Source organism: Barbus barbus (genome assembly GCF_936440315.1).
Source record: "Barbus barbus genome assembly, chromosome: 18".
NCBI classification, from domain to species: domain Eukaryota; kingdom Metazoa; phylum Chordata; class Actinopteri; order Cypriniformes; family Cyprinidae; genus Barbus; species Barbus barbus.
This window is the reverse complement of record NC_136746.1, coordinates 2,466,679-2,483,224: the sequence shown is the minus strand read 5'-3', so window position 1 is coordinate 2,483,224 and position 16,546 is coordinate 2,466,679. Positions and strand designations below refer to the sequence as shown.

Here is a 16,546-nt window from a genome sequence, read left to right as displayed (position 1 = left end):
TGGTGTGTGTAAACACAAATGTGTAAAAGAAAATTGGTAACAACACTTTTTGGTAATGACAGTACAAATGTGTAACAGGACTAACAGCACTTTTTGGTAAAGAAAGTGTTACACTTTATATTAAGTAGACAATTCCTATGGATTTACCATGTAATTACTTTGATGCAAGATTTGAGTCTCTTTGTCTGTTAATAAGAAGAAAAGGATTGTTCAGATGTGAGAGAGAGAAGAGTTGTCCGGGGGTCATGAGTGTCCCATTGGACATGTATCTGTGAGACTTCAACGTCCAGTCTCATCATAAAAACGTCTCTCCTGATTGATACAATCATTGAATTTATGCGTTAATGGTCAGGCTTTGTACTGTTCGACTTTATTTATGGTAAACCGGTCACGAACACTGAAGGTTCTGTTCTTTAAAGACATCCAGATGTTCTTCTCAAATATCTCCTGTTTTTATGGGTCTCAGGAGATAAGACGATGGTTCAGTAGGCTTGGTCCCTTTCGGACTCAAAGGAAGGGAATCGTTTAAGTCTCCTCTTTGGTTTGCAAGATTTATAATTGTTTGGTCTTGGTTCAATAAGGTTCTACACTATGTACCAATGTGTACTTACACTGTGGTTACATACTACGTACACATCTAGTTACTATGTAAGTACACTGGTATTAGGGACACAAAGTGGGACCTGTTTTTATATTTAGACTACTTTAATTATTGATTGCTTTTCAGGATATGAAGAGACTTTCACTCAGTAAAACAAAAAAATGTTTCTGGGAAAAACCTCTACCCTACCGTTTGCAAATTCTGACATACTTTAATAGTTTATACCCATATGGTTCGAATTTTATTGTATTTAATATGTTTGCTCTGTTTTACCGTGGCATTGTTCTCCTGTCTGGAAAACAGATTCATTTTTATGACTTTATTTTGTGAGTCAGCCTTGGTTCACATGGCATTAGATTTCTATCACATGCTGTTGGTTGTGACTTTTTTGACCAGGTTTTGGAGAGCTTTGGGGCTGGAAATCGCCAACCCAATCTGTCAACACACGTCTCTTCAGAAGGCTTAGATTAAACCACTTGATTCATACAGATTACTTTTTTCAGATCTCTTTATTAACTTTTTGAAGCATCAAAGCATGATTGCATGGACTTTCAATGGAAGAAAATAAATCTGTTTGGTTTCATTAAAAATACCTTCATTTGTGTTTCAAGCTTAAACGTTTTATTGGCTTGGGATGATATGAGGGCAAGTAAATTATGACTGAACTTTTGGGTATGTATTAACTGATAACTAGTTATTTTTTAGTTATTTTTAAGATTCATTAAAAAGAGCCACTTCATAATAGTCAGTGATTCATGAATTTGACTACACTGGTCGTGCTATATGTTTGTTGTTGCGTGCAACCATTGAGGATAAAGCAAAAGAAACATGCATTAACTATTCATAGACTTTGTGGCACAGAATCACTCTTTCTCATCTCATTCAATTCAGACTAACAAGCTCACAACTCAAAGCATCATAACTAAAACAATACTGCTTTTGCCATAACATTGCCCTCAATATAAGTGCAGGAAATGCTGTAAGAGTATTTTAGCATGTCCACATCAATAAAAAGTCAGGGCTGACTGACAGAAGCATGTTTTCAGAGACAGGGTGAAGTAAAGATAGAAAGAGATCTGCTGTATGTATGGTTTGAAGTGTGGCAGCATCTCTTGATTGCCGAGGTGCCACAAGCTCCCATCTCAGATGAGAAGATAACTCCATCATTAGCTACATATTTAATCGCACACAGCATGGAAATGTGTCATCTGTTTGAGCAAAAGAAAGCCTGTCCTTGCAACCCGTTTGAAAGGGGATCATTGCCATACGCTGGATTTAGTCCAATGTGTACATGCTGTACTGCTTCAAAAGCCACATGAACATTAAACATTAATTAGGTTGTGAATCACAAAATGATGCTTTCTTTTGTTCTTGCTTTGTGCTTAACATTAAACTTCAAAAGCCAGTTGGGAAATCTGCCACTAGCCAAGTCTAGACGTGTGAGAGGACAACTCAAGACCCATATGAGTTAAAGGAGTCATATGATGCAATTTCAAGTTTTCCTTTCTCTTTGGAGTGTTACAAGCTATTATCTGCATAGATTAGATCCCTAAAGTTGCAAAGACTAAAGTCTCAAACCAAAAGAGATATTCTCTATAAAGTTAAGACTCGTCCACGCCCCTAAAACGGTTCATTCAAACACGCATGTCTGCGTCACAATGTGGAAATATTTGCGTAATGCAGCACAAATGTTCATGCAAAGAAAGAAGGCATGGTTTCAGTAACCGCAGTAGTGATGATGCAGCCGTGTCAGGGAGACGCTGTGTGTTTCTGTGCGAAAGCAAAAGCACTTTATTTGGCCTTCAAAAAGTAGATGCATTTAGGAATCATTGGTTAAGATTTGTTTACAAAACAACAGCACAACCCAACTGTTCGAATTTGTGCAACGCATTTTATGGATAAGAGTTTCGTGAACCTAGGAGAGTACAAGGCTGGCTGTGCACGAAGGCTATTTATATATTTTTGAAAAAAGGGTCAATTCCGACTTTGCTATGACAATCTGGCACTTCTGAATCAGCAACTGTAAGTATGTTTTGTTATTATTTCAAATACTCGCTATTGACTGTTCAAATGCGGAGTTTTACGCATAACGCGTCTCATGTGAGTGTGTGTGAGTGTGTGTGTGAGGGGAACAGGGTCACATCACAGCGGAGTGTACAGCCCGTCAGAAATAGTCTTAATCGTGGCTTGTGTGCAAATACATACGAGTCTGTCACGCGACTCTGTTCCCCTCTCGGGCTTGAACTGATGCTAAAACTGACTTGATTTCCAGCATGTGCTTGTGGTGTTCGGCCAATCACAATGCACTGGGTCAGCAGACTGCGCTATATGATAATAAAATTATTGTTGTGAAACCAGTACTCCCCCCTCCCTTATTTTTCCTTTGCATTGCATCTTCCACAATGCCAAGCAAACTACACCTGCTGTAATCTAGTGCACTACATTACCCACACTCCTTTGGTCAAGCTCCATAAGTAGACCTCACTTCCTTCCTCGTTTTTAATTGAATTGAATGCACACCCAACCTTTGAATCCTTTCCAAAAGATGCATTAATGACTTAAGACCATCCTGTCATGTGAAATGTTCATCAAAGAGAGCATAGGACTGGTGTTTTTCCCATTTTCTAATCAGACATGCCACCATACTTCTACATTCCCAATGAACTTCCAATTCAATTAATATCAGATATTTTTGCTGAACGTTCAGTAAAAAAGTTTATCTATTAAATAACCATGCGGTAATGCCTATTTTTTGGATAGTTCACAGATTCATTGAAAAGTACTTCACTGCATTGACGTTATACCTTCCTGCTCTATCACTGGATATCATTCCATCCATCCAACAAGGTTACTTCAAATCATATTAAACATGTGGATCAAATGAGGAAAAAAAAAAAGCACTTACGTAATTTGAGGCAAGATCTGGATGTAGGTAATCAATACCTGCAAGGTGATGGCAAAATTACACATTACTGGATGTTTAATGTTTACATTATTGCACATTACCAAGCCTTTAAGTGTTAATAATTGCTCTTTGGCGGCCAGATTTCACGCACCGTCGTCCATGATGGCGATGGTCACACCTTTGCCGGTGAAGCCCATACTCCAGGCTTCTGCCACATTGAGATCCAGGCCTGGGGTCCCGTCCGCTTGGCCTGTATTTATCTAATCAAACAACACCAATGCGTCACATGAGCTGAGCATCCACCACGTGGAAAATTAGATGTTATGAGGGAGGTGGCACGGGAGGGAAAATAAATGTCACGCAGATATTACACTTCGCTGAAGCCCTGCTGTGCGGTGTTTATAACTGACAAACTAAATTAAAGACTGTTCTCCCTGGCAAAACAGACAGGGTTGCCGGTTACGATAAGCCCTGGAGAAATAAGGAAGATATCAGCGTGTTTTGACGCTGGCTCATTCACCAATGTTGACGGTGACGGCTAATGAGGAAAATGGTTTAAATGGAAATTATCAGCGATCCCGGCTAATCGCTTCCAATGCTGAAGGTCAAATCAAATGAAGACATTACCAGCTGTAATTACTTACAAGATACCACTGCTTGGTGAAAAGCGGGTCACTCATGTTGACGTCAATGTTACTGATTTCTCTGTAGCCCCTCTTTTGACGGCCAAAAGCCTCCTGGGGAAACACATTTTTCACCTGAAAAACAAAGCAAAGGCAACTTTCATTGGATTTCAGTCTTGCACACTCATGTGCTTGAATACCACGTTTCAATCAACAAATACCATACTAAGCATGCAGCAAAGTACAGTTGGAAGGTAGCACACCTCTGTGCACATTCTTGCTTTTTTTCATTGATTTTTTCACTATTTTATTTAAGGCAGTTGTAACTAATGAATGTCATCATATTTATCCAGTTGACTGTATACATTACGAATTGCAAATATAGCATTATCCAAATAAATATGCATTCATTTGCATGCATTGCAGAAATCTGAACATTTGATAAAGCCTGGTTCATGGCTCGTTTGATTTTGTTGACATATTAAAGGTTTTTACACAGGGGATTTTGGATTTCTCTTTTCATCACTCCATAAATCAGAAAATACTGTCAAGAGACAAAAAAAGATACAAGTTCACCATGTTTCTAGGAATAAATAAAATGTTATATATGATTATATGAATGGTATATGAACAAACCACTCTATGAAAGCCTTCGGAATATAGATAGGAATAAAACTGTACAATTTGGTGTATGAAAGTGTTGCTGAAATGGAGGAAAAATGAAAACTTGCAGCCTTTAAAGATATGTATTGTAACTGTAATCTACACACACAAATAGAAGTGCTATAAAATAAACACTTAAAAGCTGGATGTTTTCTTTCCACCAGACTGAAACAACACGTTAAACAACCCAAAGTCTAAAAACTGACCAGTGCATGAAAAAAAACAATGTTTTTACCTGTATTTTCTTGCCTTAACATTTTTTTTTAGCAAATTCATTAAGTAGGACCTATAGACCCCAGTATAGTGGAAAAGCCTGCTGGGAACACCGGCATTCAAAACACAACATCTGCTGGTGATCAGCCATGACGTCTCATCAGCCGAGCACAGCACAGAGTGCAGGTTACTCATGGCTGGATGGCTGTCCTTTAAAGCAGCTTCACAGCGTGACCTTTGACCTCAGCAGCAGCAGAAGCCCCTGAAGCCCATCACTGTAAACATGACGTCAGCCATTCCTCACAGACAATGACACTCTCACATTAGCATGTGCGCTCGCTGCAGATAACAGATCAAAGTCTGCATTCAAAGACTGCATAAACCAAAATACTGCCATCAAACGAGCATTTTCATTTTCACAGCCATTTTGATTGTTCATTTACATTTTGATCTTGGTCGCATCGCGAAGTGTAAACAGATTAGAGAACATTTCATAGCTCAAAACACTGATAGCCAATGAGATTTTGATTATTTCTGTGAGCAGATGGGATTCCCGACCTTAGATGAGAGTCTATTGTGAAACATATAGTTCTGGTCCTACATCCTGATTGGTCAATACAGCATTCCAGGTGTGTTAAAATATATAATCCACAGTCACTCCTGCACAGCATCGCAGAGGCCAAATATGACCTTTGTTTACATACTGTATCTTCTATACTCATAACTAATGTGTAATAAAATAGTGTTTTTAAGCCCCAAAAAATAAGGACACAAATTATGCATTAGCATTTTATAATTTTTGCAATTCATGTTGGAATAAATCTATCATTGAGCACAATATGCGGCAAATTATTGTAAGTACTTTGGACCTTTACATCCATTAAAATATCATTACCAAAACAAAAACAATGAAATGCGCAAAGCTCTCTGTGAGATTATAAATAACTCTCAGTCGTGAAAATGAACGGCAGCAGCTGGAGCCGCAGGAGTGGTCAGAGCTCTCTGACCCTATTGATCCATCGTGAGAGTAAATCAACAGATGAGGTCTCTCAGACTCAGTCATTCGGTCTGCTTGTCTCCTGTGTGTGATGTCTCTGCAGGCAAGGGTCATGCTAGGATACATAAAGCATCCTGGGCAAAATGGAAAACTGGGCCAATTTTGAATTGTAAATCTGAAAACAAATTGGAAAGACCCTCACAAATACTGAAAAATATGGAAATACAATTATGAACGATACAAAGTTATTTCTAATGCATTACAGATAACTATGAGATGAGGTTATGCTGAATGTCTGTCAAAGCATAATATACAGTAGATGATTTAAAGTAATAATTCAGACTACAAACACAGTACAGCAATCTGGGCAATTGTTACACTCTCACACTATTTGTTTTCATTTAGCATATTTCCATAATTGAGTTTGTTGTCATGCCTTCAGATTGGTTGTCATTAATGCAGGTGAATATCATTAATTAGCAAGAGTGTATTTAAGTTTCACTCTTCAGTTGCAGAAATGTAGAGGTACAGTGTATAAAAAAAAAAGGTCATAATTTTACCAGTAAATGGTCGTAAAAATGCTACAATAAAGGCCTGATTACATTTAATGTCATTTTACAATAAAACACTGTTAAAATTATGGTTTTTGGATGTGAAAAAGAACAAGTTAAATATTTATAATTTACAGTGAAAAAATGTAAATTGACATTTCCAGAATTTCCCATGCAAAGCTTTAAAAGCAGGAGAATTTTAAACTTAATACGATAGGCCACAAATCCACTAGAATTGGGGTGATATGGGCTAAACGGGGGAGAATACAAGCGGCTGAGTTTTAAATAATTTAGTAATGAAGGTAACAGGTAAGCCAATGAAATACATTACATTACAATAATCGAGACGTGATGAAACAAATTCATGGATGAGAGTTTCTGCATCTTTGACACTAATTAAAGGACGGAGCTGGACAATTCGTTGTCAATGAAAGAATGCTGACTTAGTGAGAGAGTTAATATGGGACTGAAAAGAAAGAGAGGAGTCAAGATTTTTGACGATATTAGATGGTGTGATGAGTTTGAGTGATAGTTTGGCATGGCAGAACTTTGGCGTGAAGGGGTTCCAATAATCATGATCTCAGTTGTATTCATATTAAAGGGGTGGTTGATTGCAGAGGTGGACTGGGGCCAAAAAGTGGCCCTGGACTTTTTGGCACAGAGCGGCCCACCAAACCCAGTCCGCAACACACCACACCATAAATGAGTGACATCTTCTTGACATTATAATTTGTCTTTTCTGGTGTATGTGACAAATAGTAAATAATTTTAAAGAATTTTTACAAGGGACAGTTAATGTCACTAAAGTTAAATACCAATATTATCAGTCCATATGACACGATGCTCCGGTATTGTCTAGAAGACTTGAATAGTGCAGAACGTGGACTGTTTTTATGGTGCCTTTCTGTTGGTCATATACAGTATTTGTCCTTTTGCAGGAGCTTGACATCTATCATTTTAAGGAATAGAGCTCCAATTGTGGAAAAGAGTATACAAATTATTTTGATAATGAAAAATACAGTACTGTGAAATATATAATGTTACAATTTAAAATAGGTGTCTTTACTCCAGTCTTCAGTGTCACATGATCCTTCAGAAATCATTATAATATACGGATTTGCTGCTCAAGAAACATTTCTGATTATTATCAATGTTGAAAACTGTTGTGCTGCTTCTTTTTCTTTGTGGAAAATGTGATACCATTCAGTCTTGGGTAAGATTAAAAAATATAAATTAATATTTTTCTTCAACAATGTTGAATTAATCAAAGATGATAGAATACAAAATGTGACTTTGATTAAATTGATTTAAGTGACAGTAAAGATATTTACACTTATTACAAAGTACTTATATTTCAAATAAATGTTGTTCTTTAACTGAGAACCATTATACCAATAATAAAACCATTATTAATAATTGATCACAAATTATAAACTGATAATAAAAGCAGCAAATTAGGCAGCATTAGAATGATTTCTGAAGTGACACTGAAGACTGGAGTAATGATGCTGAAAATACAGCTTTGAGCACAGAAATAAATAGAAATAAATAGAAAACCACTATTTTAAGTGTAATGTTTCATGATATTAGGCTATTGTTTTACTGCATTTTTGATCAAATAAATTAAATCTTCTTTCCAAAAAAAAAGCCTTAATTATTTTAAACTTTTAACCACCAGTGTGTATATAAAATAGGCTAATGCATGTGAATTAATAAGCAAATTATATTTTTATTAAGCCTAGAATATAAATCACTTTCCTATGCACAGCACTCAAAAGCAAAAGTCTTCAGATTTACAGTGTTCTAGAGTAAGATTGAGAACGACTTTTTAGATTTTTAACACGTGAAATCACAGAAGAAAGCAGATTTACACTAACTAACTCTTATCTCATGTCTGCTGAAAATTGCATTATGTAGCCTACATTATGACGATTCAAATAACGGCATTAAAACCTGAGAAATTTGCAAAGACCAGTAGTAGTTTGCATTCCTGAAAATTAATGTCTGTTGTTTAACTAAACGGTTGACAAATATTGCTGAATTGTCTCTCGTCATGTTTAGCTACTTACATCTTACCTAAGTCGCGCGCAGCGTCTTTGAACAGTAAATCCCGCCTTCTGCACTCTGATTGGCTGTTTCAAACATTTTGACATTGATGAGCGATTTTGAGCCGCTGCACTGAGCCGGAGCACGCTATATTAATTAGAATTTTTGAATGAAGTGGGCCACGTGGGCCATTCGTCTGGGCCGATGGAAGGATATATGTAGGCTACATTTACTAATAATCCATGTTTTATATATATTACGCAAAGAGCCGGCCCACATTATACAATGGTCATGCTAGGATACATAAAGCATCCTGGGCAAAATGGAAAACTGGGCCAATTTTGAATTGTAAATCTGAAAACAAATTGGAAAGACCTTCACAAATACTGAAAAATATGGAAATACAATTATGAACAATACAAAGTTATTTCTAATGCATTACAGATAACTATGAGATGAGGTTATGCTGAATGTCTGTCAAAGCATAATATACAGTAGATGATTTAAAGTAATAATTCAGACTACAAACACAGTACAGCAATCTGGGCGATTGTTACACTCTCACACTATTTGTTTTCATTTTGCATATTTCCATAATTGAGTTTGTTGTCATGCCTTCAGATTGGTTGTCATTAATGCAGGTGTATATCATTAATTAGCAAGAGTGTATTTAAGTTTATATGTTTCACTCTTCAGTTGCAGAAATGTAGAGGTACAGTGTAAAAAAAAAGGTCATAATTTTAACAGTAAATGGTCGTAAAAATGCTACAATAAAGGCCTGATTACATTTAATGTCATTTTACAATAAAACACTGTTAAAATTATGGTTTTTGGATTCCCGCCTTCTGCACTCTGATTGGCTGTTTCAAACATTTTGACATTGATGAGCGATTTTGAGCCGCTGCACTGAGCCGGAGCACGCTATATTAATTAGAATTTTTGAATGAAGTGGGCCACGTGGGCCATTCGTCTGGGCCGATGGAAGGATATATGTAGGCTACATTTACTAATAATCCATGTTTTATATATATTACGCAAAGAGCCGGCCCACATTATACAATGGCCCACCGGGAAAACGGTGCTCTGCCCCTGGTTGATTGTGATTTCACTTTTTTAACGTTAGTTACTGTGTAATGTTGCTGTTTGAGCACAAACAATATCTGCAAAGTTTTGATGCTGAAAGTTTACACGTCACTGAAGAGCACATGTCACTGAGGTGAGGGGCAGAATGTTTAGATGCGCACAATCACAACACATTGAGAAAGCTAACAAATCTGAGCTCATCATGTATTTCTGAGGGAGGGGCTTCATAAAATCGGGAAATCATCAGAGCGTTTATAGGAGAAGGGACAGAACGGTGTATAAAGAATAAAGGTAAATTATGATAAAAAATTATATGATTTAAAAAAAAAAATTGAAGCATTAACACATGCTAGACTGCATCCCATAAACACAATCAAGCCTAGAAATAAAAACAGTCAAGCACCCCTTTAAGTTTCAGAAAAAGTTGTGTGTACATTTGTGTACATTAGGGTTTTATCTTGCATCTAATGTTGTTAAATTAATGTTTATTGCATTATTTCAGTATCATGTGTGTCACCGCTATGGTGTTTAGTGTTTGTGTGCACCTTTTATATATTAGTATTTACTTTCTCAACCTGTGGAAGAGCTGTTTGTGATGAGATTTGATTCAGACTTTCTCATTACCACCTGACTTTGATGGTTTTCAATGTATTAAAAAGATATTAGTATTTTAATATTTGTAATATTATACTGGTTCCTTTTTACTATGGGTTAGGTTAGTTAGAATAAAGTTCCTTTTTTTTACTGTGAAAGTTTGTAACACCTAAATAAAAATGAGAAAGGTTGCCTTGGTGCTACGGAAGGACTCCAGGACACAGAGAATACAATGAATGGGTATTTATTTCAACAGCACAATAAAGTAAGCAGAGAAGCAGGTGAGTAACTGGAGCTATGATACTTTGCAGAACTTGATGGGTACGGTAATGGCAGGTCTTGCTTACAGATCCAGGAGCTCATGGGTTGATGGATGAATGGAGGCAGGCACAGGAGCAGATTGACTGGAGACGATGGCGAACTGGAGACGATGGAGAACGAGGACGAGGAGAACACACTGAGGAGAATACAGGAGGTAAGTACAGGATATAACACTTTCAATAGTCGTGCATGACAAATGAGGCTGAGTTTGCGGGAGAAGAAGGCACATGGATGGAGTCTGGTCGGAGTCCCCTGCTGCTGAGACAAAACTGCCCCTACCCTGGTTGTGGAGGCGCCGACTTCAACGACGAATGCCTTTTTGGGATCTAGATGAACGAGGATCGGGGCACTGATAAAGGCATCCTTTAAGGAATTCTGTGGCAGCTGGAGTCCAGGACAGTGATTTGGGCTTCTTCTTGAGCAAGTTGGTAACCGGGCTGGAAATGGAACTATAGTTTCGGATGAATCTGCGATATAAGTTGGAGAAACCGAGGAAACATTGGAGTTCTTTTACAGAGGTGGGTATGGGCCAGTTCTTGATAGCAGATACCTTCCCCTCGTCTATCTGGATACTGTTCTGGTCGATGTTGTAGCCCAGGAACTTTACTGATGTTTGGTGAAAGGAGCATTTTTCTGCTTTCAGGAACAGACAGTGTTCTCTCAGGCGTTGAAGGACCTCGGCAACGTGATGGCGATGTTCGGCCATACTCCAGGAGTAGATGAGTATATCATCAATGTAGACGAGTACGAACCGATGGAGAAACTCCCGGAGCACCTCATGCATGAAATCCTGGAATACGGAGGGGGCATTGACGAGTCCATAAGGCATAACGCAATACTCATAGTGGCCAGTAGGTGTCACAAAGGCGGTCTTCCATTCGTCCCCCTCATGTATCCGGATGAGGTTGTAGGCGCTGCGGAGGTCCAACTTGGTGAACACAGAGGTGTTCTAACGCCGCTGGGACGAGGGGAAGGGGATATCGGAATTTTACCGTGATTTTGTTGAGTGCCCGATAATCGATGCAAGGTCTTAAACCACCGTCCTTTTTTGCCACAAAGAAGAAGCTTGAAGCAGCAGGGGAAGTCGACGGGCGGATGTAACCTTGCTGGAGCGCCTCTTCGATGTACTCCTCCATGGCCTTCTGTTCTGGAATGGATAGAAGATATATTTTACCGCGGGGCACTGACTCACCCGGAAGCAGATCTATGGCACAGTCCCATGGCCGGTGTGGAGGCAGCTTGGAAGCCTTGGTTGGGCAAAACACATCACTGAAGGGGGCTTAGCATGGTGGGATATCAACTGACAGTTTTTCCACGGGACTTTCAATGGATGTGGACCACACCTTGAGGCATATATGAGGACGTTTAGACGGACGTGGAACATGTGGATAACAGTCAGGGAAGCATCTTTCGCCCCACTTCAGGACTTCACTTGTGCTGCACTATCCTTTGCCGGTGTCCTAGCCCGGTGGAGTCGATGGTCTTTACACTCTTTGATCTTTACACTAAGAGGGCTTCACATGAGGGCTGCCGCAACCACTGCCGCGGTATAATAACCTTTTTTATACCTAACAAAATCACTGCTAGAATTCAGCTGAACCCACTTTCCTATTAAATAACTAAAAATGGCCAAGCAAGTGCACACACTAACAAGATACGCAATACAGCATGAGACCAAATGCGATTTCAGCAACTCTCAACACAGGATATGTGATGAAACATCTCAACATGTGATATGAGATTCATTGTGCAAACGTCTATCTGAATCAGAGCATGTGCTTCTTTCTGCAAAAGAGGCAAATCCAGCTCTGCCAGGCACTGGGTTCAAGGACATGATAATTGAGTTGTAAGAATTTGAGCTGAAAGGAGGGAAAGTGGCAGGTACAAGTCCTGTTCTCTGGATTAAATTGGCTTCATGGTTTTACGGGTTGGTAATGTCTATTGTAAAGATTCACATCATTTGCAAAACCATTTCTACACCACCATATATCAGCACTGAAGGACACATTACTTTTAATTTAGCAATTTTGCAATCAGTCTCATTGTGTTTTACCATCCGTGAGCCCAAAAAACATCAGATTTGACATTGATTTCTGATGTTTCTTGATTGCGAGAGCAGACATATGCTGGTTAACCCTGTGTGTTCTGGATCTGGTGTTTGAGAGCGGCCCTCTCATCCCATGACTCTCATGAGATGATGCTCAAAATGTCAATGCACACTTCATACGTGCATCAGCATGAGATCTTTCCTTTTGCTTTGCAGCCAGATCTTCATGTGTCATTTTCTATCCAAAGTTTCAAATGAGAATACCCACATGAAAAAAATATTATAGTAATTTATAGTAAATACTTTAGTATTTTTGAACCATGCTATAGTAAATTACTTGAATTAATATGTTGTGGTAATTCTATAGTTGCTGTGGTACTATAACAACTATATAAATATAAACAAATGACTTTATCCAATACTGTACTAAGTTTTCTACAACTATAGGGTATATTATATTACAATATACTAGTTTACTTTAGTAAACACTAAAGTATACAACAGTATTTATTACAGTTTGTCAGTTCACTATAGTTAATACTACCGTATGCTCTAGCATTCATTAGCGGTGTTGTAAATACTATAATATATTCAGTATAATACACTTTACTATAGTATGGATCAAAAGCACTACAGTATTTACTATAAATTATGTATATAACAATAAAAGAAGAAATTAAGTACCAGATTTACATTGCATAAAGGAAATACAAGAGTAAGTGCCTAAACGTCTTCCATAATTTTGTCCATAAAGTTCTCAAGAGCATGTTCTTATTTTGTGTTATTTAAAGTGCATTTAAAGGTGAAGTGTGTATTGAACCAAAACCCCGAGCAAAGTGAAGAGCCAATGGCTTACTTCTAAATGCGATTGAAGAATATTTTATGACATTAAAAATGACCCTCTACACACATTTCTGCTCTTACTGTGCACAGTAGTGCATCATCTGCATAATAACTTGATTCAGAAATACGGAAGTAAAACGGATCGTGGGCAGTCCTGTTGACTTCAGGGAGACGTTCAGCAGCATAATGAAGAACGCTCTTACGAAACATCTGAACGAGACAGAAAGGGAGAGACTGTCCAAATGAAGAGCAAAGCAAACATTAGCAGAGTCTCAGTGTAAACAGCCAGAGAGGAGCGTGTGAATGAGCAGAGCACAAAAACAAGAAACCGATCAATACACCACGCTCTGTGACAACACTTGAGCTGAGATGACTGTGGCGATGGAGAAACCTCCTCTTAAGCACTGATTCTGAAGGGCCTTCCAGGGTCAAACCGAAAGCTGTTTCCGTGAATATGAACCAGCGTCTAAAGCTGATGAGATAAATCCATCACAGATGGCTAAAGCACTGCTTCCACTTCTCCAGGATTCAGATTTGCTTAATGGACAATAAGTGGCAACCAGTGTTAATTTTGGCAGGCATTTTTGATTTAGTCTTAGTCTTTATCTTGAGACGAAAATGCTTAATAGTCTTAGTCACATTTTAGTCATTTGAGTCTTTCATAGTTTTAGTCTAGTTTTAGTCGACGAAAAGTCATTGCATTTTTGTCAACTTTTAGTCAAACTGTAGTTACCTGCAGTTTTATTTTGGTAGCTATTTTATATGTAGTATTCAAACAAAAATAGTCATCAATACTTCTCTCTTTAGACCAAATCAATTAAGCTTAGTTATGAGAAATTTGAATCAAGGATTGAATTTGGAAAAACTGGTATTTTTCAGATACAGTAGGTTTACTTAAGTATACATTTATTTAACATCTTTTGTTTCACTTTGAACAATGTTGGGTTGCCACCAGTGTTAATTTCGTTGACGAATATTTTTCGTCTTCGTCTTCGTCAACGAAATTAACACTGGTGGCAACCCAACATTGTTCAAAGTGAAACAAAAATGTCCAACACTGGAATTACATTTAAATGTAAAGACTTAAAAATTGATGCAACAAAGCGTTCTATTTGGCATTCTAAGCATTTCTTTCGTTCCACACATTCCATGCACAAACAGTTTTCTCCTTTTGTATTTGAAACTGTACTGAATATAGTTTGGGTGATATTTTCCTGTACTTTGTTTGGTTTTGTTCATGGCTGAGTACAGACACGAGTCTGCCTTTTTGGCAAAGTTTTTGAGTCAAATTGTTGTGTTTTGATGGACACAGCGAGTTACACTTTACTATTATTTGCATTTGCATTGGTTGTTCACTGTTGTCCATGGCCTGATGTCCATTTTAAGGTTTTGGGACGTCAGTGAGAACCGCCAAGCTGAAGCACATCACTGTCTGTTAATGAGACGCGCGTGTCGTTTGTCAAGATGATGAATGGATTGAATGTGATAGATCTGACACTTCTGAATTTATTACCCTGGTCGCTGGAACAGCCTTTAATTTAATCCAAACTCAGATCGGGGAAGTTATCAGACATCACGGGTACAACAGATGGAATAATGGGATTTTTTACATTCGAGTGAATGCATACATAATTTCAGAGGCATTCAGAGGCTATTGGAGACCATTTTCTTTCTTGTTGAACACTGATTTTATGACATTTCGCTCCTGTCATGTGATGTATTTTGGGAGTTGATAATGCAGGGTAGGAGTTGATTTTATTCATCAGGAAACACGCAGATATTGAAAAGTGGGCTTTAGTCAGGTGGCTGGAGGGCATATACATATTGTAAGAAAAAAAAGGTTCTGGTAATTTTCAATCTGTAAAGTAAATCTTTAATTCTAAAACATAACAATGCAATGCATAATTCATAATACAAGTGAAACACATGTAAATGTAAAAAAATTAAAAATAAAAATGTAAAAAAATCAATACGTAAAATTCCTTCATATTAACATTGTACATTAGGCCCTCTGACGGACTTGTTTTAAAATGACTACGTTTATGAAAATCAGTTAACTAGCCAGAGTGGCCATCACAACAAATTTAATGCATCCTGATGTTCTGAAGATCTGTGCAAATGATGAGTGCTTTGATTGTTTGGAAACATTCTGTGCCACTGGATGAATTAACACACTCGGCCCTGATGAACGGACTAATAAATAATTCAGCTCTTCAAGCCCAACTGAAGACCACAATTGAACATTAATAGCGGTTTCGTTATTAAAAGTGCAGAAAGTGAACAGATCCTCTCATGCGAGTGCAAATCGCTGCTGTAGCCACAGTGATTATGGAGGTTGATTATAGGCTTAAATCTTACAGACTGAAATCTTCCCATTTTCAGTCTCAAAAATCCATCTATGGTTCATTTATTTTTATGAACAAGTAGTCTGAGCTCCAGACAGATTGGAAACCAAAACTGTGTTTAAGTGTAGTGGGTGACTTCCAGGAGCACAGCGGTATATTTCACTTTTTGTGTCTGTGAAATAACCAGCACTTATTGGATAGTCTCCCACATATTTTTTTTTTCAGTTTGTTTACATCATAACATAAAAACAAAGCAAACACATCTCCTCCTGTCAGAGGAAAATTTTTCTCTGACATTTTGAAAATTTTATGCTGAACATTTAATAATGTAAAAGAGCCCATGCTGTATGTGATATATACATACATCCTGTATGTATATACATATATATATATATATGAAGAATTCCGATGCAAAAGCTTCTAAGTGCCGTTTGCCGTATTTTTATCAGGCTCCTGTGTGTAGGTTCAGTAATTTCACTTTAATGGCAGTGAAAATGTTCTTTTCACCTTCTGCCACCTTCTGAATGAAGATATTGTCCTTGTCATGTGTACTAATATCAATTGGCCTCAAAGAGTTCTGCACAGTAATGTAACAGCTGTTTTGCATCATAGCTGTTACTATATTGTATATTTCAGCACAATTAGGGCACCATCAGCAACTAAGCATTTTCATAAATAATAATGCAACCTCATTCAAACTGCATAGTGTCATAA

The 16,546-nt window shown here is 37.7% G+C and overlaps 1 protein-coding gene across 1 annotated transcript in view; it reads right to left on the bottom strand.

Annotated features, from left to right (window-relative positions):
- LOC306883940 (neuroendocrine convertase 2-like) overlaps window positions 1–16,546 on the bottom strand; it is a 67,800-nt gene that overhangs the window by 45,742 nt on the left and 5,512 nt on the right. Inside the window, exons 3-5 of the mRNA XM_079439479.1 lie at window positions 4,151–4,264; window positions 3,658–3,766; window positions 3,507–3,544 (exon numbers count right to left, since the gene is read on the bottom strand). Of these exons, the coding sequence (XP_079295605.1) occupies window positions 3,507–3,544; window positions 3,658–3,766; window positions 4,151–4,264 (261 nt within the window). The remainder of the gene's footprint in view (window positions 1–3,506; window positions 3,545–3,657; window positions 3,767–4,150; window positions 4,265–16,546) is intronic.